Here is a 27,900-nt window from a genome sequence, read left to right as displayed (position 1 = left end):
CCAGACTGACAGCATTAGAAAATGAAGACTTCTCTTTGTCCACAGCACAGGAACAGCAGTAGTGCAAGCTTCCCCACTTTGCCCCATCAATTATCTTCACACTTGATTTAGAAGGATCACGTGAGGAATGAAAGGGCATTTGAGACTCCATGCCCATTCAGTCCCTGGCAAGGGTGCTAACTGGCACCCATGTAATAGTGGTTTTGTTATGTGAGCCTTGCTCCATTAGAAAACAAACATTTTACATAAGTGACTGAACAAACTTTTGTTCACTACTTGACATAAGCTGAATCTGAACCAGTGAACCTAAGAGGAAAGGCTCTGTGGCCCACTGCCAACTCCCAGACAGTCCAGTCTCACAATAATGCCTACGTGAAATTCTATATTTCTATATTTACATAAATTCAGTATTTACACACCATTATGGGTTACTTGAGTAAATTGGTTACAGTTTATTGTAGCGACTGCCATAAGCTCATAAAGCATTTTTTCTTGGTTTTTAATCCTTTCTTTAAAAAAATACAAAAAATAAATTAAATAAAAATGGTAAGTGATATAAATGGTCTGACTCGACTAAAAATCCAAGGAAACTCATTGTTAAGACTCAGACTGTGGCCTCAACTCATGGCATTTTTAACCTTTGTCATGAACGTCCTTATGTTTGTGGATTTAGTGTACATTCAGTTATAATCCACCTTTTTGCATGTCAATTAAGTTAACCTCTAATGTTGAATGATGAACCTGGTACGTCCTGGAAACTCATTCCTCCATTTTGACCAGATAGGTTTTTAATACCTTCTGCTCAAATGATTCAGTGTTCTGTCAACCTACATCCAGACTCTCTGTCTGTTTCAGCAACAGTGAAGAGGGTTAAAAATAAACAAATGAATGATCTTATAAGCTATTATAAAATGCTGTAAATTCTTAAACAAGAACATAGTCCCTACACAAATAAACAAACAGGCAATGCCTAACTATATCTTAAATCAACTAAGTTAATTTATATAGCTTTAGCATTCAAAAACAATTATTATAAAATGCCACATTTTTATTTGATTTAGTATACTAGTGGTGTGAGTCAAGACACAGTCTCTGCTACCTATTATATCTGGGAGCACAAAAAAGTCATGTGTCCATGACATTAAGCCATATGCTATTCCATAACAGATTTAAGTTTCAAATTACATATTTTTATACCACATAGACAATTATGCATCAGAGCAAAAAAGAATTAATAATCAAAATTGGGTTAGAAATGGTAAGTATAGCTACCCCAAAATATGTCTATGATCACAGTCAGTCTCTGTATGCAGTTGGCTAGGAGCATTAAGGCCTGATCTCTCTCCCAGTGAATTCAGTGGCAAAGTGAAGTAAGGTCAAAACATAAGTAATACAAAAATTATAAATTCTATTTTGTTAAATATGCTAACAATTTTGCTCCTTTTTCCTCAGAGTATTGTGAAAAATAGTCTCTTTCCTAACAACAAGTTCCAAAATTATTACCAGTAACAATATGTGTTTATGTGCTTAACATAAAATGATACAAAATCCATATAAAGTATATTACATATTGTAATCTCATTTATAGTTTATGAATATTTGAAGGTAACTTCAGGGAAAAAAAACAAGTATAATACTTTCCCCTTCATTGTCATTACTGATAGAGATTTATTAGTTTCATTTTGCAAGTTTTACTTTAAGAAGGGTGCTAATATCATGTATTATGACAGTTCACACTGAAAGCAATTTTCCATAAAAGATGTTACAATGACCCCTATGGAACTTGTATAATTTCATAGCAGATAGTCAAGTGCACAAATAAACATGTTTACAAGAGAGATCCTGTTAACCTGGTTCTTGCCCGCTTAAACCATTCTGTGTTATCTGTGATAATCTTAATTAGTACAACCATTTATATTAGTTATGTTGTTTCTGGTGTTCTGCTTTAAAAAAGCATATTTATCATTTAGCTTTGGTATAATCTGCAATAGGTGTTAACAAGTAGAGTATATACCAACCCCTATATTTTCCACAACTGAGAAGTTTACAATGATGGAATAAATCACTTTTTCAGAGAGGAAATATTACAGACACAGAATAAAAGTTGAAGACCCAGTTTTATCTTTAATCCTCTGGGGGTAAGCTATGAAACAAGCAGTCAGAAGAGTGAATACTCAGTGTCATGAGTGGTGTGCATACTTTTACAATAATATGGGCACAGAATAGATTGTCGCCTTTAGTACATTAGGGTCACTAGAATTGTTTTTGTATCCATGCACCTTTTATATTTACTTGCATGAATTTACCACAGGTTCATAGTGGCCTTTGCCATTTTAATGCTTACAGAGCCTAAAGCTTCCAAAATGCCTATCTGGCCTGTACATATTTCATTAAAAATAAACTCTCTATAATAAATAAATATATAAAATAAATAAAATGTTGCCTTTGGAATTTCTATAAATAAATTTAACTTTTTTTTTTCCACTAAGAGGTCTTTGCTTTAAACTCAAGGGGACGATACCCCGTGAGCAGTTAACTGAAAAGTCTCTTGTTTAAGTAAGACTGCACCCTCCATGCCTTTGTAAATGCAGCGTACACTTGAGCAGGCCACCAGCCAAAAATCCTGATGAATCAAAGTATGATGAAGTACAACTGATCAAAAATTTAAAAGCGTGTCTATTTCCCAGCATGCATCAGTCCTTTTTCCTCCTTGCTTTTGCTTCTCTTTCTTTTTCTTTCATTCTCTCTCACTCTCTTCTCTCTCACACACACACACACACACACACACTCTCTCTTCTCTCTCTCATAATAAATCAAGTGAGTGGGCATAGGCTCTCCTCTAGGAGGAGAAACCTTTAAGTGCAGAACAAAATCAGCATGTTCCATCCAAGCCTCCATCATACATTATGCATGCGACAAAGTTTGGCAACAGTGGAGCTGATGTGATGGCACAGCTAATCAATAAGAACCCACCACATGAAACCTTTATAGTGGTTACTTTTTAAGGGCTCAAGTGAAGGAATTGTCTTTGTCAACTTTGGCTTAAAATATCCTTATATAGTTCAGGTACTTTCTCAGGGTCCACGGGTCTAGGTAAAAAATGTGTAAATTTTTGATGCCGTTTAGTCCTAGTCCCTTCTCTTGGAGTCCCATCTTTATTTAATGCAACATAATATCGTCTTCCAGTGTCCACATGTTTATATAGATTTGATGAATATGTATTATACCAGTTTTCTTCAAACTGCTCTCTGAATACGCACTCCTGGGTTAATTTTTCCTGAGAAGACAAAAGAAAAAGCAGTAAGGAACCAGTACGAAAAATAACTGTCTATCCATTTAATGCATGTATTACCATATTTAAAGGAAACATTACAAGATTATCTTTACTTATCGATACCAGTGACTCATCGCAAGTATAGCGAAATGTGCTAGGTAAACATTCCTAATGTTAACTATAGAAAAGATTCAATGGCGTTCCGTTATTTCTATATGTTGCCTAAAATAATCACAACATAGACAACTGTGTGTAAAAGCTAAAAAGCTCTTTCAATAACCTGTTTTAAAAAACAAAAATAGCAATCTTTTAATTACCACTCATTCGAAAGAGAAAAGCAGCTCACAGTCAGGTGATGTTAATGGACGTATTGTCTTAAAAAATCTTTATTTATTTATTTATTTTTCTGCAAAGGATTTGAATTGTGAGATACAGCAAAAGGAAAAGAGAATTGTTCTGTGGGTTTCAAATATAATTTAATGCCTTAAAATCCAAGTGAATTTGTTCCAAAGAGTAATCGAAATATTGAATTGAAAGAAATACTATTTTAATATCTGTTACTTGGCTTATTAAAACAGAATTTAGGGTCTGACCAATTTGCTAAGCGATAATTCTTCACACAGATATATAAGACACCTAGGTTTGTCTTTTGTTCCCTTTGCACCTGATCCTCCAATCCTCAACCTAGGCATAACTCACATGGGCAACAAAGCAAAGACTCCAGGATCTTGTCCTTTGATGGCTAAAGAAAGAAGAGCTGTAGAGCCAATGAACTCAAAATTGAGGGTCACGGCTCAACACACACCCCTCTGAACAGTGGGGAACAGAGTTGTCAAGCCCCTGAGAGAGCCTCGTATCAGAACACAAGACCTACAGAGTGAGGGAAAGAACTTAAGGAGAAAGTGAAGAAGAGCCTCTGATCTTTATAACATGCAAAGAACTCTAAGCCTCCAAGAAGAAAAAAGAATTTAGAGCCACTTTTGGCCCTAGAGTCATATGCACAGTTCTTGGTGAAATGAATAGGAGCTACATCTATCTGTCAGCCAAATTCTGTTTTCAGCTGTAACTCCAGTGGAATCACTCAAATTATTCTGGATTTACACCATGTAACTGAAACTAGAATTAGGTCCTAGAGGACAGATCCTCAGCTGTTGTAAATCAGCATAGTTCCATTGACATCAACTCAAGCTCTGGCCTTAATTATTATAGAACTCCAATTACTATAATATTTTGCACAAATGATGATAATGCTTTGTATGTTATATGCATTTATTACCTTGAATCAGATCTCCAAGTGCTTTGCAGACATTAACAAATTAAATCTTAAAACACACCTGTTAAGTAGGTATTACACTTTTACAGATGAGGAAACAAACACAGAGTGACTTAAGCAAAATGACTTGCCCAAAGTCACAAAGGAAATCCGTGACAAAGAGAGGAATAGAATCCTGACTCCCAGCCCTGGTCTTTAAGCACATGACCATCCTCTCCCATGTGTGTGCATCCTAGATCACAATTTGTAGGCAACTTTTAAGATGTTTGTATTTATCTTTTTTGGCGCTTTTGATGGCAATTTAGTGAAATATTTTATACGTTGCAACACTGCTCAGGTTTTGGTTTTTGTTTAGAAAATGAAGAAAAATATTTGTTTTCAATAAATCCTCAAGCATCAGTGGACCCAATCTTGCAACCTGCTATTTGTGTAAGATTTAATCACACAAGCTGTCCCATTGACTTTGAGAACTGGGATTGCACCAATAACACGTTTTTACTGAATTTTTTAAAAAGTTGAGAATTAAATGTGTTCTAGTAGCCTCCCATACCATATATAGAACATTACACATACATCTTTGAGATCAAGATCTTTCTTATACTAACCAAATAATCTTTAAATGCTGCTCGTCTTAACATTTCTTGTACTTTGGGTGATATTTAAAATTACTGTGTGTTTTTTAATAGCAAAAGCAGATGCTGATTGGTGTTTAATGCTGTGCCTTTAGCTCCACAGGGGACATGAAACTAATTCAAATTAAGTTTTCTGCTCTCTGCAGGGAATCTGATCACATGACATGCATTGCAGACTCAATCTTTGTTAAAAATACAGATCTTGATAAAATGGTATTCTGTCCTTTCTTGAATCCATTAATTATTTATCACTTCATTTACATTTTGTACATACTGAGAAATGAGGTCTTTTAGTACTATCAGATGTATATTTTTATAAGTATTTTCCCATACCCAGGTACACAGTTTAAAATAGTCTATCCCTTCACCTGGAATGCTTAATCAATTATGACAACACTACAGTATACTTAATCATCAGACCTTGATTGAGTTTATTTATTATACTGCATTTGTTCCACATATTTTTCACCTTACAGTTTCAATTTCTATTTTATGAAGAGTTCCCAATTTTCCCATATTTTCCTTTTGGAACATAGCTAGGCCTTTTTTGTACCATATCAAAATAATTAATTTAGGAAAAATTGGTATGAGATCCATATAGTACACACTGTAATATTTATCTTCCCAGGATATGGGTAATAATTTATACATATCTAAACAATCATATTTTTTATGTGAAATATGTATTTAAAGTATCATGAATTGATATGGTATGACAGTCTAGGACAGATGGAAATTTGGAGTTTGGTTTACAGATCATTGCAGTAAATAGACTTCCATTGACTTTGATGGGCTTTGGACAAGGCACTCTGTTAACTAGTTATGTAAAACTAATCCATGACCAAATGCGGACTTCATCTGATTTTGCCCTCCCTATCCCCTCCTAACATTGCTGCCACAGCAATAGAGACCATATAAGTACTTAGATAGACAGAAATTGCTATTAAATCAATGTTGCAAAAAGCTGTAGCAGTTTACACCCATATTATGAGTGCCCGTGCATCTTATTCAAGACAGAAGCACACATAATTTAGCTGGAGGAGAATGCATAAAAGAGCAGAGAATGATGCATGCATGGAATAGTTTTGAGCAATAACATACGTGAACCCATCTGGAATACCCTTTTGTCCTTCCAGCTCAGTGTGTGAACCATTCATAGAAAGTCAACCCTGAGGTTTTGGGAGGAAACGTTATTGGTAAGCGTTTCCCCGTTTGGCTGTGATTTTCTGAAAGTACATTGTGCATAGCGTGAAAGCAGAAGTTGGCCTTAGAATACTCTATTGTTTCTCTGTGCTGTGATCTGTAGCTTATTTATTTTTTTTGTAATTACTTATCTGCGCATACTTTACACTGTACAATGTATTTAATGTTACTAGATTAATTCTGCTCGAGACCAACACATACACCAAACATATCTAAGTGGGATAGCAGTGGAAACCCTAACCTTTACTCCTGCGAGAGAAAAGGCTGTTTGCCTTCACCAAACTGTTCAATTTGGGGGCCAAATCTTGAGGTGCCAATCAAGTAAGGCTCTGCTCAAAATTTGACCTCAGAACTATACAAATCAGATGTTGCACAACACACCATGTTTCCAACTAAGACAGTTTATAGAGTATTCCACTATAAAGTGATCAATTCTCATTTTATTGTATTTCCATGTTTTACCTCTTTTAGCTTATTTAACTGTAGGTGTTAATATAATATGCATCTTTGAACTATTCAATTATATCACAGGGCCCAAGTGGTGAATATGGATTTAATTCAGAAGTCTGCTAACCTGGTGCTTTGGAAGAAAATCTGGTGAACATTAGCTACTATGGAAACCCCTTTCTCTTTTTATATATTATCCACTATTTCGCAGTGGAGAAAACAATTACAACATCAAAACTTTCAGCCAGCCCCATTAAAAGTAAGACTATGAATTAATAAAGTGCAGGACTATGGGACACCACAATGAATGCCTGATTAGATTATTTTTAAAATATATTCTTGTGGAGCAGCTAATTTAAAATGTAGAATAAGAAAATAAGAAAATGTTTAATCCATATGGGTATTACTCTGAAAATGACTTCAGTCTAAGGCTAAATTACTTTTATTGGACAAATATTTCGTATTATATATTTGTGTTGCTTAGTAAATGAAAACAAAGTATAGTATCCTGTGCAAAAATATTCAGCATCTTTTTTGCCCTTTTAAAGCTTGTTAATTAGGGCTACATTTAAAACTGTATAATGGATTTTGAAATCTGACCATTTACCCCATCCTTACTAAAATGACAACAAACATGCCATCTATCCTGCTTGTTATACACTCTTATTTCTGTGCAACACATCATTTTGCCCTGCTTCATTGATTTGAATCAGAGAAGACACTTTACATGTACATGCTTAATCCAAAAGTCCCAGCACATTATAAAAATAGGTAAATTTGATTTGATCAAAGCTCTTTGTATATCTACTCTACATCACCTCTCTTAAGAAGAGTTATGTTTTCAGATATATTCTCCCCTAAATATGTGCTTGCAACTCCCTTTAATCTCATATCAAAATAATGAAAGTTATGTGTTCAATGAGAGGAAAACAATTATACAAAATGTAATGACAGACCCTTTTCATTTTTAAGCACTTTTCTACTTGCAAATTAGAGCATTATATATAAAATTGGTCTCATACTCGGTCTGAATAGGCTATTAAACAAACATATTACATTATTTGCTCTAACTGAAAAGCTATCAAATATTACAGCAGCCATACACAGGGCTACTTTCTTGTCTGATCTTACGTATTTAGCAAGATTGGTCTCTGGTTGGATGGAAGACCTCTAGGGAAACCACAGCTACTGTTGGAAGAGGTACTGGTGACTGAGGAATGTCACTTTTCGTTTTGAGTTGGTGAACAGAGCTGGATAAGCACTTTAGTTGAATATATTATTTCCTGCACATTGCCATTTTTCTCTGACAACTATGTTCAAGCATAGTTTTGGCAATATTCAGCCAGAATGTTATCATATCTAACAGGTTTCAGAGTAGCAGCCGTGTTAGTCTGTATTCGGAAAAAGAAAAGGAGTACTTGTGGCACCTTAGAGACTAAAATTTATTAGAGCATAAGCTTTCGTGAGCTACAGCTCACTTCACTATTTATTAAATCATTTATTGACAAATGTTGACAAAAACATTATTTTTTTTTAAAGTTTTAATGCTGCTGAAAGAATGCCCAGCATTATACAGCTGAAGGAGACGACTACCAAATAATGCAGCAAACTGAAATTCAGGCCAGTTCTGATCATTAAATATTCCATGGCACTTTTCACAAAAGCAGGGATGTTAGGCCAAGTGTCTTGGCTGAATCCCAATTGGGTAATTACATTTTGCCTATCTCAAGTCACTTTGTACTTTCAAATGGCTACTGTTTTAATCTTAGCTTCCTGTTGTAAAGTGTTGTTTACTGACAAACAATTACATTGTGTTACACGTGTGTGAAGGTTTTATTATGCATACACCTCCACTTACTGTATTCTGTTTGTTTATCTTCAATCACGTGGAAGCATTTTAAAAGCATTATTGTATCCAACATCTTACATCCAAAGCAATCCTAAAATTACGAGCATAGCTGGTAGAACATGGTCTGCTTGTTGGCAGTCTAATCAGAAGGATCAATGACTGATTGAACATAGGAGCTATGGTCTCTCTAGCTCAGGGCTGACACACATTGGCAGGGCAGTGAAACTTCCTGTTTATATAAGGAGAAGATTTCAGCACTGATGGCTAAATCCTGGGAGTTTTGCCATTGACTTCACTAGAGCCAGAATAGCTATCGGGGTGCTGGAACAATTTTCATAGTGGGGATGCTCAGAGCTGTTGAACCAAACTGTAAACCCCCGTGTACAACGGAAACCACTTCAAGCCAGGGAGTGCAGCAGCACCCCTAGATCCAAGACCTATGATATCTATCACTCTCTCTCTCGCGCTCTCTCTTTCTCTCTCGCTCTCTCACACGCACGCACGCACACACACTTTCACAAGACGGTCTTTCATTTTACTAACACTCACTCTATTTGGATTGCAACTTTCCTAAGGCATCAGAGAAGTTTTTAATATGTGCTCTCTCTGGATATGTAATCATTTATTTAAACAATTAAAATAAATCCAGTGTGTATGGATTTACTTCTGCCAGCAGTGACTGTGCACATCTGTTTACTTGTTCTAATGTATATATAGGAACACTTTAATTATATAGTCAGTTGAATGAAGTAGATAACTGCATTTACTTCAATGTCTGGATACTGAGATACTTGCAAACTCGTCCACAATGGGATGATGATGCTGAGGCCCTGCACAGGCTTCCATTGAAAAACTGAAGAACTCTCAGGGAAAAGTCTCAGCTTTTCAAAAGTTTTGACTTCAAAAGTTGAAGATCTGCTCAAAATTTACTTAGGCAGGATTGGGACTTGTGTTGTTTTCTTTACCAGTCCTGCCCAACAAAGTCAGTCTGTAAGGAAAACAACAAAAGGGCCAATTCTTGAGCGTTTTCCCACTGTCTTCAGTGCCAACAGGACTGGGATCATTCTGTACCATACACTATTTACACCACTGACTTCTTTATTTTAGGGTTGCCTGCCATACTCAAGAGTACAGCTGCCAACATGATCTGTGCATCTGGTTCAGAATACTTGGCTGACTGAGTCTCAGTGAGCCCTTCCAAGAATCTGAAAACAAGGTTTACATGTTTTACATTATGCAAACTGACATCAGACCCAGCCCAATTTCTACTGAAGGCAGTAGAAAAATTCTCATCAACTTAAATGGGAGTTGGATCAGGCTTATAATGATAACAGGAAAAAAATTAAAACACTCGGTGAATCATTTCAGACACATTCAGATTATTGAAGCGTATAAGTTGACCCAGACCATTCTCGTTCCCCACATTCTATGGGGTCAAAAGATATCAAATATGTAAAATCAGGTATACTGTCCTGCAATCATACAATATATTCAGAAGACTATACATATATACTATGTTTTAAGACAGTAATATGAAGTAACTTTTTAAATATATACAGACATATTAATTTAACCAAACTTTGTTTAAAAACAATGAATATATAAAATATAGCCAGGCTGTTTAACCAGTATAATTAGGTAAAGTTGTCCTTTATAAGTACAAATCAATGTTTGAAGAAGTCAGATGATCCATAACATTTTGCCCCAATGCCCAAAATAAAAATATTTTTATAATAGTATATAAATAGTAGTAGCAATTTAAAATATTTAATTTTAGATTTTTTTCAGTAAAAGAGTTTGTTCAGGCTCTGGTAAACTAGATTTCTAGGCCCCAATCCTTCTACAGGCTCTTTGGTGGCTTACCTGCTCATATAGGATTGCAATCTTATTAACAACACTAGCATTCTAGAATCAACACTGTGGTTGCAATTCAAACTTCCATATTGGACAAGTTTTTAGGTCTATTAAAAAAATAAAAAACCATACACACACTATTAATTTTGGACAGATCTAGTCATTGACATGCAAAGCCTCCACTGGAGCCTGGCAAGATCTTGATGAGTTTGCTGGGTACTGTGTACCTGATGCCATATCTAATGTTAGTTTCCCATGAAAACTACTTGAGGCCATTAAATGTAATCCTTTCATTGGTCAGCTAAGCAAAAATAAATTGATATTAAGGCAAACATTGTGTCCCACTTGCTCCCTAACCCACCACTACCACTTTTACCTGGCAGGATTCATTATGGATTATCTTCTTACATTTTAGCTATTTAAAGATTATGGGAATGGGTTTGTCAGCATCCCACTTTTTTGGTCTTACACTTTGGGGACTTGAAGACCCAATTTAAATATTTCAGGGACAACGACTGAAGAAAACTAATACTATTTTTCCCTTTAAGACAGTCAGTCAGTGATCCTTAATACTCAAAGGCTGTTTCTTCTAGTTTTGTTTTCCAGATTATCCACTTCTTTTCACATTTGTCCATTTTGAGTTTCAATGAGATAATCTTGCCCTAAGATCACTTGGTTTGATATTTTTTGTCATTCATTTTCTAAATAGGACATACGAGATTTAACATCAGAGTTCCCTCAGAAAGGCCAGGAATATCTTCTGTGCTGTTGTAATTTAAATTAGGCTCTCTGAGGTGCAACTATTTCAGCCATCAATGACTGCTTAGACAAGTCAGCTGCCTTGGGTGTTTTGATAACTTCCCTCTCCCCAACCCTGAAAAAACAGTGGAATCCATCTTTAATTGTTCAAAATTTATCCAGGCAATTAATTGCAGCTTTGACAACAGAAACTTTCTCTAGTAAACTTTTTCATAAGACCTACCGTACAGTTTAGCATAATTAACATTCCTTGCTTCAGAAAAGTTTGGGATTTGAATAGCTGGGGAGCAGCAAATCAGGAATGAGGTATACTTTAAAAAGATATGCAGGGAAGCTCGCATAACACTTGCCAATTTCTTTTGGCCCCCAACTTTTATGAGCATCCAAAATTTAAAACAAAGAGTAGGGGGAAGGTCAGTAAATCAAGAATTAAGTATGTCCTGCTTTAGCATATTTTAGTTTATGATATGTCTGTCATTTAACTAAAAGAAATAATGCTGATGCTACTTCTTTCACGTGGCTTGGGTAGATAGCAATGATTACAAATCTATATATAGGTTTAATAGTCAACATGTTGCTGCAGCAGTGAGCTGGTGAAGATCCTTGAGGCTGCTGGTGAAAGAACGAAGGGGACACTCAGATATGATATGCTCCATTGTTTGTGCCTGGTGACCACAGTTGCATACAGGTGTTTGCCTCATTTTCCATTTAAAGGGGGTTTGTCCACATCTCCCCTGAGATGTCCTGATGCAATTCAATCTGCACCAGTCTTTCCGACATAAATCAAAACCCAGTGGTTCCTCAGCAGGGTCAGCAAAGAGCTATTTGTTTTGAACTGTTGAAATGTTCTGTGTGGCTCTCCATTGAAACTCAACATCAAAGTTGAGCGTAAGGGTCTTGTCAGTTCTCTGTCCCTCTACAGTTCTACAGAGGGTTGCAGGATTTTAATCTTGTCTTTAGTGGGTTCTGCAGGTCATTGTGCAACAGGATCCTCGTGTTTGCATTGACATGGTTGAGAAAGCGAGATTTTGGGGCAGTTCTTCCAATCTGTGGAGGCTGGATGTGCAATAGGACCGGGAGCCAGTCGACTGGGATCGATTTGAGTATCCCTGACACTATACATATGGTGTGATTCATTCAATAACTCAATAACATTGCTACATGACTGGTACATTGCATCATAAGAAGTTGATCATAGAATCAGAGATAACAGAATCTGAGGGAATCACTTAGGTCATTCAGTCTCATCACTTTCAGTTTCATAAGACTATGCTCAGGCCTAGTCAATATTTCAAATGAAGCCCTATAAAGAAAATCTAGGTGCTGTAGGTAGTAATGCTGGTGATTCATTAGGTCTTCCCTTTAAATCAATAGTGAACCAATGTCCCTGCACAGTGCCAGGGATTATAACTGAATTTTTGACAACACAACCAGGGCCAATTTCCAGTTTTACTAAAAAAGTTAATCTGCCCAGATGAACAGGGTGCATATGCACATTCTTAAAACTAGGCATACAAGTTCATATGCTGATTTCAGATGGCCTGGTACCCGAACACCCCAAAAAGCCCCCTTTCTTTCCCATATAAATTCCTCTGTACCTTTGCTACCATCTAGGTTACTGGCTGAAGCATCCTTCAACCTGCATTCATTCCCACCCCATCTATCCTGGAGGAACAGCATGGGGCTATTAACACTATTCAAATTTTAACAGGGCTGCCCCATACAAATCCTAAAAGGGTCATCTGGGAAGCTGAGGGCAGACTAGAAACCTTAGGCAGGTTTTCCCTACCCATAGCTACTGAGGATCATCAGGCATCTTTCAGGCCTGTAGGCTCAACAAAGATGAAGCTAGCAGCAGGGCAGGCTGTTTCCTGCCCCACCACAGAGGGAGAGAGAAAGGCTCAAGCTCCTTTTCCCTTCCCCTCCAACAACACAGATCCTTTTGGAACTGGGGGTCAGAAGAAAAGCAGTCACATCAACTCTTGCAGAAAAAGAGATAATGAACACCTTTGGTTACACCAGAGGGTGGCAGAAGGCACTAATGAAAGCCGTCAGATCACTGCCTAGAAAAACACAAAAGAAAAGAGCGGATTCTTGTAGGAGGGGAAACAAAAGGGGTTGCAGGACTTGATGTGAAGGAACAAAATTGCAACATCTGTACATTTCACATGAACCTGTGAATTTCGTCTGCTTTCATGTGAACCTTGAAGCAAACTTGTCCTAATGAAACTTATCAGAAAAAGTTCATAACCAGAGATGTAAAATTGCCTCCATCTATTTAAAACAACCCCTTTCCCCAGGGAGAGAAGCTTCTCTTAAATTTAAAGGAGTACTTGTGGCACCTTAGAGACTAACAAATTTATTAGAGCATAAGCTTTCGTGAGCTACAGCTCGCTTCATGAGCTGTAGCTCACGAAAGCTTATGCTCTAATAAATTTGTTAGTCTCTAAGGTGCCACAAGTACTCCTTTTCTTTTTGAGAATACAGACTAACACGGCTGCTACTCTGAAACCCATTCTCTTAAATTTGCCTCCTGAAAGTCCTTTTAAATCAGCAGGCCTTCCAGCCCAGTAAGCCTAACTTCAGTAAGAGGCAAATTGGTTGAAACTATAGTAAAGAACAGAATAATCAGACACATAGATGAACATGATTAGTTGAGGGAAAAGTCAACATAGCTTTTGTAAAGGGAAATTATGCCTCACCAATCAGAATTCTTTGAGGGGGTCAACAAACATTTGGACAAGGGTGACCCGGTGGATATAGTTTCTTGGACTTTCAGAAAGCTTTTGACAAGGTTACTCACCAAAGGCTCTTAAGCAAAGTCAGCAGTCATGGGATAAGTGGGAAGGTGTTCTGATGGATCGGTAACTGGTTAAAAGATGAAAAACTAAGGGTAGGAATAAATGGTCAGTTTTCAAAATGGAGAGAGGTAAATAGTGGTATCCCCCAGGGATCTCTATTGGGACCAGTGTAGTTCAACATATTCATAAATGATCTGGAAAAAGGGGTAAAAAAGGTGGCAATGTGTACAGATGATACAAAATTACTCAAGATAATTACGTCCAAAGCTGACTGATAAGAGTTACAAAGGGATGTCTCAAAACTGAGAGACTGTGCATCAAAAATGGCAGATGAAATTCAAAGTTGATAAATGCAAAGTAATGCACATTGGAACTACATACAAATGATGATACAAATACATACAAAATGATGGGGTATAAATTAACTGTTTCCACTCAACAAAGGGATCTTGGAGTCACTGGATAGATCTCTGAAAACATCTGCTCAATGTGCAGTGGCAGTCAAAAAAAGCTAACAGAATGTTAGGAACCATTAGGAAAGGGATAGATAATAAGATAGAAAAGATCATAATGCCACTAGATAAATCCATGGTGTTCCCACACCATGAATACTGCATGCAGTTCTGATCACCCCATCATAAAAAAAAGATATATTAGAATTGGAAACAGTACCGAGAAGGGCAACAAAAATGATTAGGGGTATGGAACAAATTCCATATGAAAAGAGATTAAAAAGACTAGGACTGTTCATCTTGGAAAAGAGACAACTAAGGGGGGGGTATGATGGAGGTCTATAAAAGCATGACTGGTGTGGAGAAAGTGAATAGGGAAGTGTTATTTACTCCTTCACATAACACAAGAACAAGGGGTCACCCAATGAAATTAATAGGCAGCAGGTTTAAAACAAACAAAAGGAAGTACTTCTTCACACAACACACAGTCAACCTGTGGAACTAATTGCCTGGGGATTTATGAAGGCCAAAACTACAATAAGGTTCAAAAAAGAACTAGATAATTTCATGGACTATAGGTCCATCAATGGCTATTAGCCAAGATGGATGGGGATACAACCCCATGCTCTGATTGCCAGAATCTGGGAGTGGATGACAGGGGATGGATCACTTGATGATTGCTTGTTCTAGTCATTCCCTTTGAAGCACCTGGCATTGGCCACTACCAGAAGGCAGGATGCTGGGCTAGATTGGCCATTATGCTGTGCAATGAGGTTGGTACCTAAAAACTTCCCTGCTCCCTGTCCCATAGGAGGCTGATCTCACAGTGGTGAAGTGAAGCGAAGCGAATATAAAGTACTTAGGATTTTTCTGGATCAAAGATGCTAAGTGTTATTGCAAGGTGACTATTTTCCAGTAGTGTTTTTTCTGTCCGGTTCTTACATATCTGCAGTGATACTTTGACTACTTACCTAGCCCAACTGCTCTTAAGATCTTTTTTCCCCTAACATATATCCTAAACTTTTTCTCACTTAGTTTCCTTGCTCCTTGTCCTACCATTTGAAAGACCAAATAATTTTCTTTTATTTACATTGTAGTCTGAAAGGTATTTATGGAATGTGACATTATGCCCTCTACCCATACCAAGTTATTTTCTGTGGTCTATGAAAATCTCTTTTCTCAAAATGTCTTATTTGCCAATCTTTGGATTTCTTGTATATGTCCTTGCAAATTTACAGGAACAAACCAGAAGTGCATATAATGTCAGGATTTCACCTATGATAAGATGCCGTCATTACCTTCCTAAGCAATACACCCACACTATAATATATCTCTCTTCAAACACACACAGTACTTTTGTCGTGCAAGGTCATGCTTAGTTTTCTATAGATTACTTCATGTAGGTCTTAATCAAATTAGCTATTTGCTAGACAATTTACAGACAAACACAGATATTCATTTCCTCTTTCAGTAACAAAACTTAACTTACAACTATATTAAATTTCATCTTGTTGCATGGGCTCTATTGTCAAGGGGAAATCATACTGAGTCTTCTTTACACGCTAAGAAGGGGAGTCAACATGAGTGGAAGGGACAAAGTAGCTGCACAGAAGGAAAAGTTACTACAAAGCAGCCTCCCAATTATGGCCACAGAGAACTGCCTCTGGCCTCACCATGGATGCAACACAAATACTCAGTTTTGCAAGGCCAAGGCCAGAAATATGCGGATAAAGAGGAGAACACTGAAAACAGCCACTCTACATAGCATGTTCCTACCCGAGAGCAGCTTGTTACAAAGAAAAATCGTTTTACAGGCATTTAAGATTTTAAATGTTATGATGATGGAGGAGTTCCTCCTTTTGAAGCTTACATAGTGTGAAGAGGGGAGGACAAACAGCTAGTGGGGGGTCTACCCAATAGGCAGAGCTTTAGGAAAGCCAGGGGGAGCATGGATAGGTCAAGATTTACCAAAACTGACACTGTTGTTCCCAGCGATCTCTTGCCTTCTGTGAGAATTGTCAGTAGTCACATACCCTGGGTATTCTACTCAGTCACCTGTCCCAATTCCAGTGGTACTAAAGATATCTCAGGACAAGGCCTCAAATTCCATGCCTTTTAAACACACAAAAGGGAGGATATGTGCCTTAAGACAGTTGATTTGGAAGTATTGGACACATTTCACGCCTTTTATAATGTTCGGCCAGAGATATATGTCCATGTAAATACATATTCTTCACACTCACTGCATCTACACTAGCAAAGTTAGCACCTGTTAACAGTAACAACCAGCAGAAATGCACCTGCTCTGGTCCTATTACACTAATGTAGACTAGGCACTTTTGTCATAAAAGCCTGCTTTGAGCCCTGTCTCCACTAACATTTGCACAGTAGCTGGCAGTTGCTGAAATATGGGTACTAATTTTGCTAGTGGTGACAAGGCTTTTGAGTATCATAACACTGAGTAGCCATTAGATCTTATGTATCATCATCAATCTTTGGTATGCTGCATCTCTGTAGTATGAGGACAGGCAATCTCTTGTCATGCATTTAAAAATGGAACTCTCCAGTCTGGCAATCCTCTTTCTGAAGGGCTACATTTTTAAAAATATTACTTTGAAAAAACATTTAACAAGGAGTATTTTCACTAGTTCAGTGTGACATTATAATACAAACATAGAATACAAACCTAACATGGAAAAGTTCTGTCACATTACTAAAATTATCTTCCCAAATCCATTTATTAAAGCCTCATCAGTAAAACAGAATCATTTTTTAATTCCTTTCCTTTTGTTATCCTTAGATATTTGCTTTAAATAAAATCTGAAAAGTGTAGCATAATTTAATTGGTTCATTGGACATATGTTTATCTGCTTAAACAATTCACTTCATGAATTGAAAATCAGTAATATTACTCATTTCTCTGCATAATTCAGCCATATAACTAATTCATGACTTAACTGGTTCTTTGCACTATTTATCAATTGCACAATAATTATTTCTTAAGATTGGCCATGACTAGTAAATATGCTGTGACTACTCATGTATCATTGTTCCCACAGCTCTTCTCTATATCAGAGTCTCTTCCCTCCTCCTCCCCCCCCCACCCCACTTGCTCTATATTCTGTCCCTTTTGCGCTCCCCACTCTATCATCTCCTCTGGATCTCCCATTCCTTCCTAGCTTTGCCAATTCACATCCCACATCTTCACCGTCCCTTGAGTCTTCTCTTGGTTTCCAGTGATATTTGTCCCAACCCTGATCCTCTCTCCATTTCCCCCTTCCTGCCTCCCACATCCTTTCATTTAATTGCCTCTGTCCCTCTGGACTCCCCTCCCACACTCCTCAAGCCCCACTTCCCTCATCCTGCTCCATCTCCAAAAAAAGGGCAGTCATCCCTGACTCCTCTATCTCCCTGCTCTCATGGAGCATGATGTCAGAGGACAGAGCATGAAACCTGGATCTCCCTTGGACACTGCTCTGCTGGACCTCTCCCATGTGGAAGCTTCTCCTTTTCTACGCACTCTCCACTCCAAATCATCCCCAACAGAACATGTGTTGGTGGCACTGGGCTTCTCCTCTCCCGCTCTTTGTGCTCACAGCCCCTCCCTCGCCCCTTCAAAAACATTTCCTCCAACACTTCTCCTCATTTATCCCCTCCCTGTAGCGGTCATCTACTCCCCACTTCACTCTTCCCCAACCCCTTTGTCACTGACTAACTCCTGATTCTCACATCTCATCCTCAGTGACTCCCTCCAGACCAAACTCTCCACCACCTTCAACTCCTTTCTCCCTCTCACTGCAAGGCCTGTCCCACCAATCCCTAGCTCTCGCTCATCACCAGTATCTGCTTCCTCCTGCCTCTGAAGGAAGCCCAGTGACTACACAACCTTCTTCCATTCTAGACATGTTCTCCCCTTCATCAGTCCTGCCACCCTCCTTGTCCAGTAGCACTACTTCTTCATTCTGACTCTCACACTGGAAATCCCTAGACACCATTTTTTCCTCCCTCCTCAAACCCTCCCTGCCCCTCTCTCTCACAATCTTGCCAAGTTTTCAAACACAAGAACAACAAACTTCTTTTCCTTGCTTTTAGGGCGCTGCATAATTTAGCCTCTCCCTACCTCTCCATTCTTGGAGCTTCTGCTCCCCTTCCAAGAATGATAACTTATCACCCACATGTCTGGTTCTCCATACACCTCTTATGCCTGAAAAGAGATCCCCCAATAAATCCACAAACCAGCCACCTTGTCCTACTTAAAATCCCTCCTTAAGACCAACTTCTACTACAATGCCTACTGTAAACGGCCTGTTAGCCATGATCGTTTATAAATAAGGGACATTAAAACTTCCTGACTACTATCATTTAAAAAAAAAAAAAAAAAAAACCACTTGAGAGTTGTAGCCTGTCTACATAATCACTCTTCCCTGCCACTGTTACCCTTGTCCTCCCCGCTTGTTTATTATATTGACTTGCTCCAGCTTGTCTTAAATTAGATTGTAAAATATTTAAAGCAGCGGCTATGGGTTTGTACAATGCCTAGCACAATGGGTCTCAGATCTCATTAGGGCTTCATGGAGCTACTTTAACACTAATAATAATTAATGCAATCAGATGAGAGCATGATTTTTGAAACTGGTGAGAAACTTACCGAGCCATACAGTTCTCCTTTTTCATTCATTCCAAGGTAGAGTCCACTGTCTACCCCTCGAATGCTGACCAAGCCCACTGCTATACTGATAAATTCCAGTATGCCTGCAAAATATAGAACAAAAGAAATGTACAGGTCGTTTCCATTTAAAGATTATTTGCTTTTGATAGATCACTAATTGACAAGGAGATATCAAAATTGTTTTTCCACTTTAGGACCATATCTCCAACAAGTAAGAGAACTACTGAATGTGTTATTTTAAAATACACAATATGTGAAACAGTTAACTCTCCTAAGCCTCTACTAGAATGATGCATTGCAGATAGCATAAGGGTGTCAAGCCAAGAGATTATTCTCAACCTTTCCCAGCATTTTTTTTAAACAAAACTCTACTGCATGGTCATATTACACAACGTTTATCAGTATCCTGATTTGCACCACAAACAATAAATTCAAAGAAAAATGTAAAGTATTCAGATAGATTCCTTAATCATGTTAATTTTGGCTATGAAATTTGTTTTGCCAAATAAATCCCTAAAAACATGTTTTAATAAAAATTGCAAGAGGAAAATAAAATGTTATCTGTTTGCTATGAGAAGCATTTATTTCCAAGCATCATCGAATGAGGAATACATACATGGAAAGAAATCTCCTCACAGCGTAGTCCTCCAGAAACTTGAGAAATGAAAATCTGAGGTGCAGTCCAGAGCCTCACACACATTTGTCTACAAACTACTCATCTAACTCTCTGGGATGATATTTTTACTCATCCTAACTTTGAAAATTAAAATATTCCTGCTCCAAATAAACCTGCATAAATGATTTTTGTACATTTTACATTACTCTCCCAAAGAGGCATTTGTGCACTACAGATCAGAATGTTCTGCAGAGTTCCCAGAGCTCAACGTGCATGTGCACGGTACAGCGAGTATCTGCATCACCAAGTCACCTGGTTCTGGATTTTTTTCCTTCCCCTCCCAGCAAATTGCTTACCTCATCAACGAGGATGCTATCACCCAAGACTTGTACAAATCTAGAATTTCAGTGGAACAAAATAGACATCGTTTTTCATTTTGGAGTATTGGTGCAAGACTACTATAATCTCGTAACAACTATACTGCAACATTAATACAAAAATACATATTGCTGCATTAAGCTACTTTCTGAGCCATACAATAAAATGTAGAGAAGCATTTTCAATAAATTGGTAGAACGTGCGTCTCTAGGCACCCACATAGCTATCTAAAAAAAAAGCTTATTGGAAATTATATTTACATAAAACAATAGCATAATATTGCAGTGTTGAGTCTTATCTGGCGAATAAGTACTTTCATGGATTTATGAACAATTAATTTTTCATCTCACAAAATAGTCTGTGCACTAATCAATAACAGGCATGAGCCACATAAATCTAATAAAATAAAAGTCAAAGCCTATGGGAAAATTTTGTAGCCAAGATAATGTAAAGATGAAATGTGCTCCCTATAAGAGACTATTGATCATTACTTTATATATTATTCAGCACTACACTGTATGTTTACAGTTCTGGTAACCCTGACATATTAAGGCCTATATATTTTAAATTGCTTTGTACATATGTACACAGAGAGAGAGCTTTGCAAATGTAGTGGGGAAATATTTGGCAATTATGGAAATTTGTCTGAAATAATAAGAGATGGTATGCAACGTACAGTATTTATAGTGGTGTTTCAGACACAATCAGCCCGTTGAAACAATTAAAACTTTCCCCTTATTGTTGCATATATAATACTTCCAAATCTTGTTAATGAGGCTTCTTCTGTAAAACTTTCATTGAACTATCATATTACTTGATGTACATTACCAAGGAATTTTAAATTAGGCCAACTCTTATATTAAGTGCATAGCATTCCATATTGTAGCTCTAAGTTAGTAATGTTAAGCATGTATAAAAGTGGAGCATGACCTTAATTGCTGCTCTAATTTCAAATATTTAGGTGCACATTGCTGACTGTCGGGGGGGGGGGGGGAGCGCTGTCATATGTTCTACTGCAAGCACAGTAGCAGATTTTTCAAGGTAACTGACAAAGACGACCCACATATTTGAGATTACAATAGAGCCATCTGAATATTTTAAATACACAAGCCCATTCACAACTAGTGCGTAATACTAGAGTACTTCAAGAGATTATTTTGGGCCTACCCTGTAGTCCTTACTCTCAAGCAAACCTCTCATTGACTTCATTGGGAGTTTTGCCAGTTTAAGGATTGCATGATTTTGGCCTTATGCCCTTGTGAATATTTTCACTTTATGTGTACATTATACAAACTATACTTACAAGTTGAACCGGATATTAAATTAAAAGGGATATTTTCCCTTCAAAATTAGAGTAGTCCAAACCAAAATACCAGGCCAAAACACCTCTGAACTTTGAGGCTTAGGCCCCATTTCTAGTCAAAAATCTGACAGCCTCCAAAATGAAGATATAATTTCCTCAAAATGTGTGAGCATCTTATTCTCAGACACTGAACATTTCTGCTTCACGGCAGAATCCAACTTCTCTCTAAGGAAGTTGGGAAGAAACTTCTCCGGTGGGAAGGTTATTCCACAAATGCCTGCATCGGTGTTTCTTGCACCTTCCTCTGAACGATCCGATACTGAACCATGATAGAGATACTGGACTAGATAGACCATTGGTCTGACCATGTAGGGTAATTCCTATATTCCTACCAATGCCATGGGAGGTGAGTAGGTACACCTTTTGCAGAATAAATTCAATTTTATCTAGTCTAATACACAATAGTAAAGACTGGAACTACGAATGTATTTTCTTTGGCCTTAAATAGCTAGGCACTGAATTTGTCCCACCCTTTGTACCTTTCTGTTTTTCACTCAATATAGTTATTTATTTTTCATATTGCAGGACTGAGGCACATGTGGCTTCCACTTAACACCCTAAAATGTCATAAATCACCAATACACTAAATAAGCCATCAGTGACTTATTTGTGAAATTTCCAGAGAGGAGGTAATGAGGTGCCCAGCACAGAGGAGGGAAGCCACAAAGGACCTGGAGCCAAAGAGCTAGGTAAATAGCACTGTGCTGTAATATATTTAGCAAGTGATAATGCTACCACAGGAAAAAAAAAAAAAAGAGAGAGGAGGAAAAAAAGATACACTCCCTGGCTAGGAAGTTACTGAAGTTCAGACTCATGAAACAGATAGCTCAAAATGGGAAGGGGAATACAGGGAAGAGAAGGACAGGGCGGGGATTTCCCAGGCTTTCCCCCCCAATCCCTACAGATCACTGGAGCAGCCCTGCTGCTGCAGCTTCTTTTTCTGGACACCTACTGTCTGCTTTTGGAAAGCTCCGATTTTGGCACTCAGCTGGAACAAACATTTCAGCTGGGAAGTGCTGCCTGCCAGTCACAGCTGTCACCTCTCTTTTCCTACATGGCCACATGAGGCCAATTAAAACACCAGAGAGTAGCTAGAACTCCCCAAGAGGCAGGAGGGCCCCTCAGGCTTTGACAGAGCATATTGACCCTAGATAACTTTAAATAGCTGGCAGAATTGCTGGTTGTATTGGTCAGTGGCAACTGCAACTCAGCTGCAGTTCCAAGGATGCTGCATTTTGTTGCAGTTACTGCATCCAGAGGTGTTACAATGTTTCTGGGGGTGGTGCTGCTGCATCATCGCCACCACACAGTCAGAAACAGGGGAGTGGGGAGAGAGAGAAAATATTTTTTCTTGCAGGCTTCCTTTCCTCCCTCAGGTGTCCTTTATTTCTTGTCCAGACCCCTAGAATGCAGTCCTTACTCAGGCTAGACACCCCTGAACTCAGGAAGAAAAGGAGTACTTGTGGCACCTTAGAGACTAATAAATTTATTAGAGCATAAGCTTTCGTGAGCTACAGCTCACTTCATGGGATGAGTTTTCTCTGTGCAAAGACTGGATAGCCACCTGTCTTGGTTGATTTAGACACAATTCCTGCATGTTGGAGGAGGTTAGACTAGATGACCCTTGCAGTCCCTTTTAACCCTATGGTTCTACGATTTTAAGACTAAAGGATCGAGCTGGGTACCTGCATTTTTTCCTTTACAATGCCAGCCCTCTCCCCAACCCAGTCCCTTCCAAGAAGAGAGTGGAGGGGGTAAAAAAAAAAAAATTAATTAAAAAAAACCAAGAGAGAGGAGATCACACATACACAGCACCAGAAGGAGGAGGGGGAAAGTGCCAGAAGCTGTTTGTGCTGCTGCTTCCACTCCCGTTTCTGGACCTATTGTCTGCACACACACACCCCTCCCCTCCCCCCGTCAGCCGGGCGGGCAGCAGGGGAAAGGATGTTAGTCATATGCACTGCAGCCACTGCCCAAGGATTGCTGCAGAGATGCTCTAGGCCAGGCCATGCAGCACCCTGTGGATCACTGGCCTCCACAAGGGGAAGAAAGCCCACTAAACGTATGGTTCCCCGCTTTAGCGAGCACCTCAGCCTGCCCCCCTCTCCCACAGGCTCAACTCTGGCTGGTCCCGAAGTAGCTCTATAAAACACACTGCGCCTACACACACGCACACCTTTCTCCTGAACAAAACTCGGATCCCAAGCCTGACACAGTCGCAGGCTTGCAGCGGTCACGGGTGACTTATATAGACAGTCGAGTGGGTGGTTTGCAGGAGCTTCCTCCTTCCCTTGCTGCTGGTACAGGTGCTGATGGCGGAGCTTCTTTGTGGCTGCGGCGGGTCCCGAAACGGAGGTCACCTCTCAGCAGCTTCCCCCCCTCCCCTCCCCCGGCCCCCCACTGCATATTCCTGGGTTTTTAATGCGGTGCATGCGGTGCTGACGCAAAGGGCACGCCCCTCACTGTCCCAGAGTTACTGAATTTACAATGACTCCACTGTCTACCAAATGCCCTAGACCAAAGGAGACTGCATCAAAAAAATCCTTTGTCACCCCAGAGAGATAAGGCTTTGATCACATGGGATGTCATGGGGGGAGCTAATTCTGCTGTCACTGCGCGATTTTTTTTTTTTTTTAAGGTGTACGTTTGGCTGTAACAATACAAACTATTCAGGCTCCCAGCACACAGGCGAGCTGGATTCACTGCATGCCATAGGCACGCCTCCAAAATTGCATCCCAGAGTCGGCTTTTTAGCTGAGGGCTCGTCTGGGGCAAAGCGGGGCCCCCAGAGCGCACAGCAGGGCCTGGGGATAGTTTACAAACAGCCTCTGGTCCCCCTTTGTCCTCCCTTTTCCTGGGGGGACTTCTTCCTGGCTCTGCCCCGAACCCCCCGCTGCCAGCCCGCACCCCAAGGCTGCCCCCAGTGGGGTCCCGCTAGCTCTGGGACGGGAAGTGCCATCCAGCCCTGGCACACCTGCAAGGAGATAACACCGCCCCACTCTAAGTCAAACCAGCACCCTCCCCGGGGCCCTCCTTTGCAAACGGGCAGGAGACACTCCCCGCGCTTTGCTTCGGCAAACTGCCGGGAGGGCAAAGAGCCCCTCCGCCGAAGCGGCGCCGCAGTGCTAGAGCAGAGGCCCCCTGGGTTCGCGCCCCAGCACGGCGGCGGCAAACCCGGGCGGAAAAACAGGCTCCGAACCACGCGGTCCCCGCCGCCGCGCTGGGCAGGAGCAGCTGGCGGCGGGGGGAACCCGGAGGGGTGTAGGACCCTGCAGAGTGCCTCCTGCTACGGCCCAGGCCGCCGCCGCGCGAAGGAGCCGCCGCCGCCGCCGCCGCACACCTGCTGGCGGCGTGAGCCAAGCACGCCTCGGAACGCGCCCGAGCCGCCTGCTGCCCGTCTATGGCGAAGGGCTTCCCGGCGCTCCGCGAAGGCACCGGCTCAGCTCCGTCCGGGCGCACGCAGCCCTCAGCACCGCCGGCTCCCGGGGTCGACGCTACCCTGGGTGCGCGCGCGCGCGCCCCCGGGAAAGGGCAGGGAGCCGGGGCAGAGTGCAACAAGCAGGCGCATATTCCTGTCAAGCCCGCTCTCAACTTTCTTTCCTTCGGAGTTTCGGCTGGGCTGGAAAGCCCCGCTGCGTTCCCCGTAGTATTTTATTCTACCTGTTATTGCCTTCCTCCTAGCTTCGGCCAGACCGCAGGGGTCACTTCCTCTGCAGGTGCGTTGGTTTATCGAATTGCCTTTTTTGTAGCAGACCAACCCTGAAGCCGGGAAAGCCCTGCCAGTTTCCCTGTGAGCGGCGTGCTGCTGTGGGTGATCGAAGGAGGGTGTTCGGAAACAACGTTAAATTATCCGACAGAAAAGTCTGACAGCGGCTAACCGACGGGGACTGTGCACGTTTTAATCCTCTCCGCCCTCCCTCGAATACCTTTGGAGATCACCCCTTACAACAGTGGTATTATCTAAACAGCCCCACAAAAGCCATAAAATACAATTTAGATCTTGTTCAACATCTGGCATTAAAACGTGAAGGGGGGGGGAATGCACCACAGGACTTTGTTTTTACGACCTAATTTAAGTGCTGTCAGGTGGGTTCACTCACAAGTTAACTCCTTCCAACAGCCTGGATAGCTACGAAGGCACCACCCTCCTTAAAAACCAATAAGTCATTTCATTTAAAGTGACTCGGCTACTTTTATATATGCACCCGACAGAGTCTTTAAAATTACACTGCCAGGAGGGTAGCTCCAGGCCCATTTGACTACGTATGCGCTCACAGGCTCTTAGAAGTGGATGAAGGCATAAGCCCTCCAGTCCCCAATGCTGAGTCACAAATAGCGACCTCTGGAAATGAAGTCCACGGAATGCTCTTTAAAATTAGCTCCCAGCTTTACACACACATAGTTCAGGGAGCCTACATTTTGCTGCATGCTTATGGAAAATGACAAGCACGGGTCTTAACTGGATACCTGCGCCTCCTTCAATGCCTACCGCCGACAACGTATTGTCACTCTTCTTATTTCATAACTAAGATTTTGTTTTATGCACGCAGAGATCATTCAGAGAGAGCTCTTGTGCGGACAGGGAGGGTCTGCTGGTGGATCCCTCACTGAGAATCAAGACGATCAGTTTATAATTCAGGTAGTTAACTTATTAAGATTTTTTTTAAAAAAAAAATCCTTCCATAAAAGTGGCTACAGACTGAGAGCTACTCCCTTCAGGAAACTCAGTGGATTTTAAATTGTAGTAGTTACCGATTAAAAACCCTTTAAACTCGTGAAATCAGCTCATTCAGTAGAAGCGTCCTGAATAATAAACAAAAACTCCCACTCTCTCTACCCTTAGGCATAATTTAGAGCTAGGAAATATTGCTACTAAAAATACTGTAAGTGCCGCTGCTTTGGCTGCTGCAGTTGTGCCACCGGCGTATCTGCATTTCCGTAAACATTTCTGTAGCTGGCCCGTCATAACAATAAATCATTCTCCTCCCGTCTCGTTTCCCCCCGCCTTTTTATTAGTTCATCATATTATTTCATCACATGACCACTAAAGGGTTAATGATAATACCTACCAAATCTGCTGTGGTCTTGCCTGGTTCCCTGGATAGTACCATTGGGGAAGATTTCTAAATGAAATCCAGTCCTGCAGTATAGCTGCCTCCGCCTCAGGATCCCCTTTAAATGGTCCAAGTCCGTTACTGCAGGCCCCCTGGGTAGCCCACCTGCCTCAGACTGACCCAGGTGGTCACTTAACAAAACCGGACTATCCACCGGCAAAACGGGCACATTCCCAAAGGGTACTGCATCCTGCACACCGAAATAGTTCCCAACTTCACCTAAGGGAGCCATCAGAAGATTCTGTTTTTAGAGAACAAGAATAAACAATAATGGTGCCAAACCCAGGAGATATAAGATTGGGTATTTCCACTCCACTTCCCCTCCCTATTGCAGTTACAGAGAAAATGTTCTTTCTTCAATCCATTAAATGCATAAATAAAAGTAATATTCTGTTTTGACTGGTACAGGGTCAAGGTCAAACCCCTGTTAATCTAAGAAACCACCACTTTATACTCTCACACTGACATATTTATAAACATATATATGTGTATATCTATATATACGTATATATATCCCCAGCTCTTAGCAAGCAGTAAGGTCTTCAGCCCATCCAACTGTAATAAGGAAAAAAATCCGTAGTTTCTCCATTTGGTTTAAGATAAGAATGACCATAGCAACTTAAATACCTAGGCGTTATAGGGATTTTTTTTTTTTAAGATGCACAGGCTACGTCAGGATTTATGGATTCTGACTCCAGAAAGGCATGCGCTGTTTTTACTCTATAACAGACTGCATACATCAGCATGAATCCTGCAAGGGGGCGGGGGAATCTCACGTTGTTGGCGGAGATAAATCCGAAAAAGAAAAAAAAGAAAAAAACTTTTGACGTCCAGATCTATTATCCAGAATTCTCAGGAGGCTCAGCAGATGTCCGCTGGTTTAGAATTATTGACGATCCACAAGCAAAGCAGAAACGTACAAGTGCTTGTGTCTTTCTTGGCTGGCTCGAAACAGGTGTTGCTTCTGCAGGGCTCCCTGTGAAATGTTGTACTCCAGCTCTGAGCTGCAGCTCTTGACTGTGGATCTCCATCCAGCACGCAGAGTGGCGCAGGAAGAGGCATTGGGCTGGGTTTAAGGTAGTCCTGATTGCTACTGGGAGGATTCTCCGAGGTCCTAGCGCTCAGCTCTACCTGCTGCAATATAGATACGGTTACAGCTCTATGCACTACTTAAAGTAGCTCTCTTACTGCTCTGCGGCAATGTATGCATGCACAT

General features: G+C 40.2%; 1 protein-coding gene across 3 annotated transcripts; it reads right to left on the bottom strand.

Annotated features, from left to right (window-relative positions):
• Window positions 1–897: 897 nt before the first annotated feature.
• Window positions 898–27,900, bottom strand: FGF9 (fibroblast growth factor 9). 3 transcript variants are annotated; one of them, XM_043504293.1, is made up of 4 exons: window positions 27,605–27,900; window positions 26,640–26,903; window positions 19,193–19,296; window positions 898–3,277 (listed from the first exon to the last, which is right to left on the bottom strand). In XM_043504293.1, exons 1-4 carry the CDS (start codon window positions 27,744–27,746, stop codon window positions 3,032–3,034), a joined length of 756 nt encoding a protein of 251 aa, XP_043360228.1. In that variant the 5' UTR covers window positions 27,747–27,900; the 3' UTR covers window positions 898–3,031. The 3 variants fall into 3 exon arrangements, with proteins under 3 accessions (XP_043360228.1, XP_038243317.2, XP_043360229.1); XM_038387389.2 differs by having other exon boundaries at window positions 26,640–26,925; window positions 27,605–27,896; XM_043504294.1 differs by lacking the exon at window positions 898–3,277 and adding an exon at window positions 16,981–17,135.

The sequence above is a fragment of the Dermochelys coriacea genome, chromosome 1 (genome assembly GCF_009764565.3).
Source record: "Dermochelys coriacea isolate rDerCor1 chromosome 1, rDerCor1.pri.v4, whole genome shotgun sequence".
NCBI classification, from domain to species: Eukaryota; Metazoa; Chordata; order Testudines; family Dermochelyidae; genus Dermochelys; species Dermochelys coriacea.
This window is presented reverse-complemented; position numbering and strand designations above follow the sequence as displayed.

Coding starts and splice junctions, on each gene's coding strand:
- FGF9 (XM_043504293.1), bottom strand. CDS start 27,746: ATGCCTCTTCCTGCGCCACTCTGCGTGCTGGATGGAGATCCACAGTCA. Junction 26,904..27,604: donor CAAGAAAGACACAAGCACTT/GTACGTTTCTGC, acceptor TGGCTCCCTTAG/GTGAAGTTGGGAACTATTTC. Junction 3,278..19,192: donor AAGGAGAACTGTATGGCTCG/GTAAGTTTCTCA, acceptor TTGTCTTCTCAG/GAAAAATTAACCCAGGAGTG.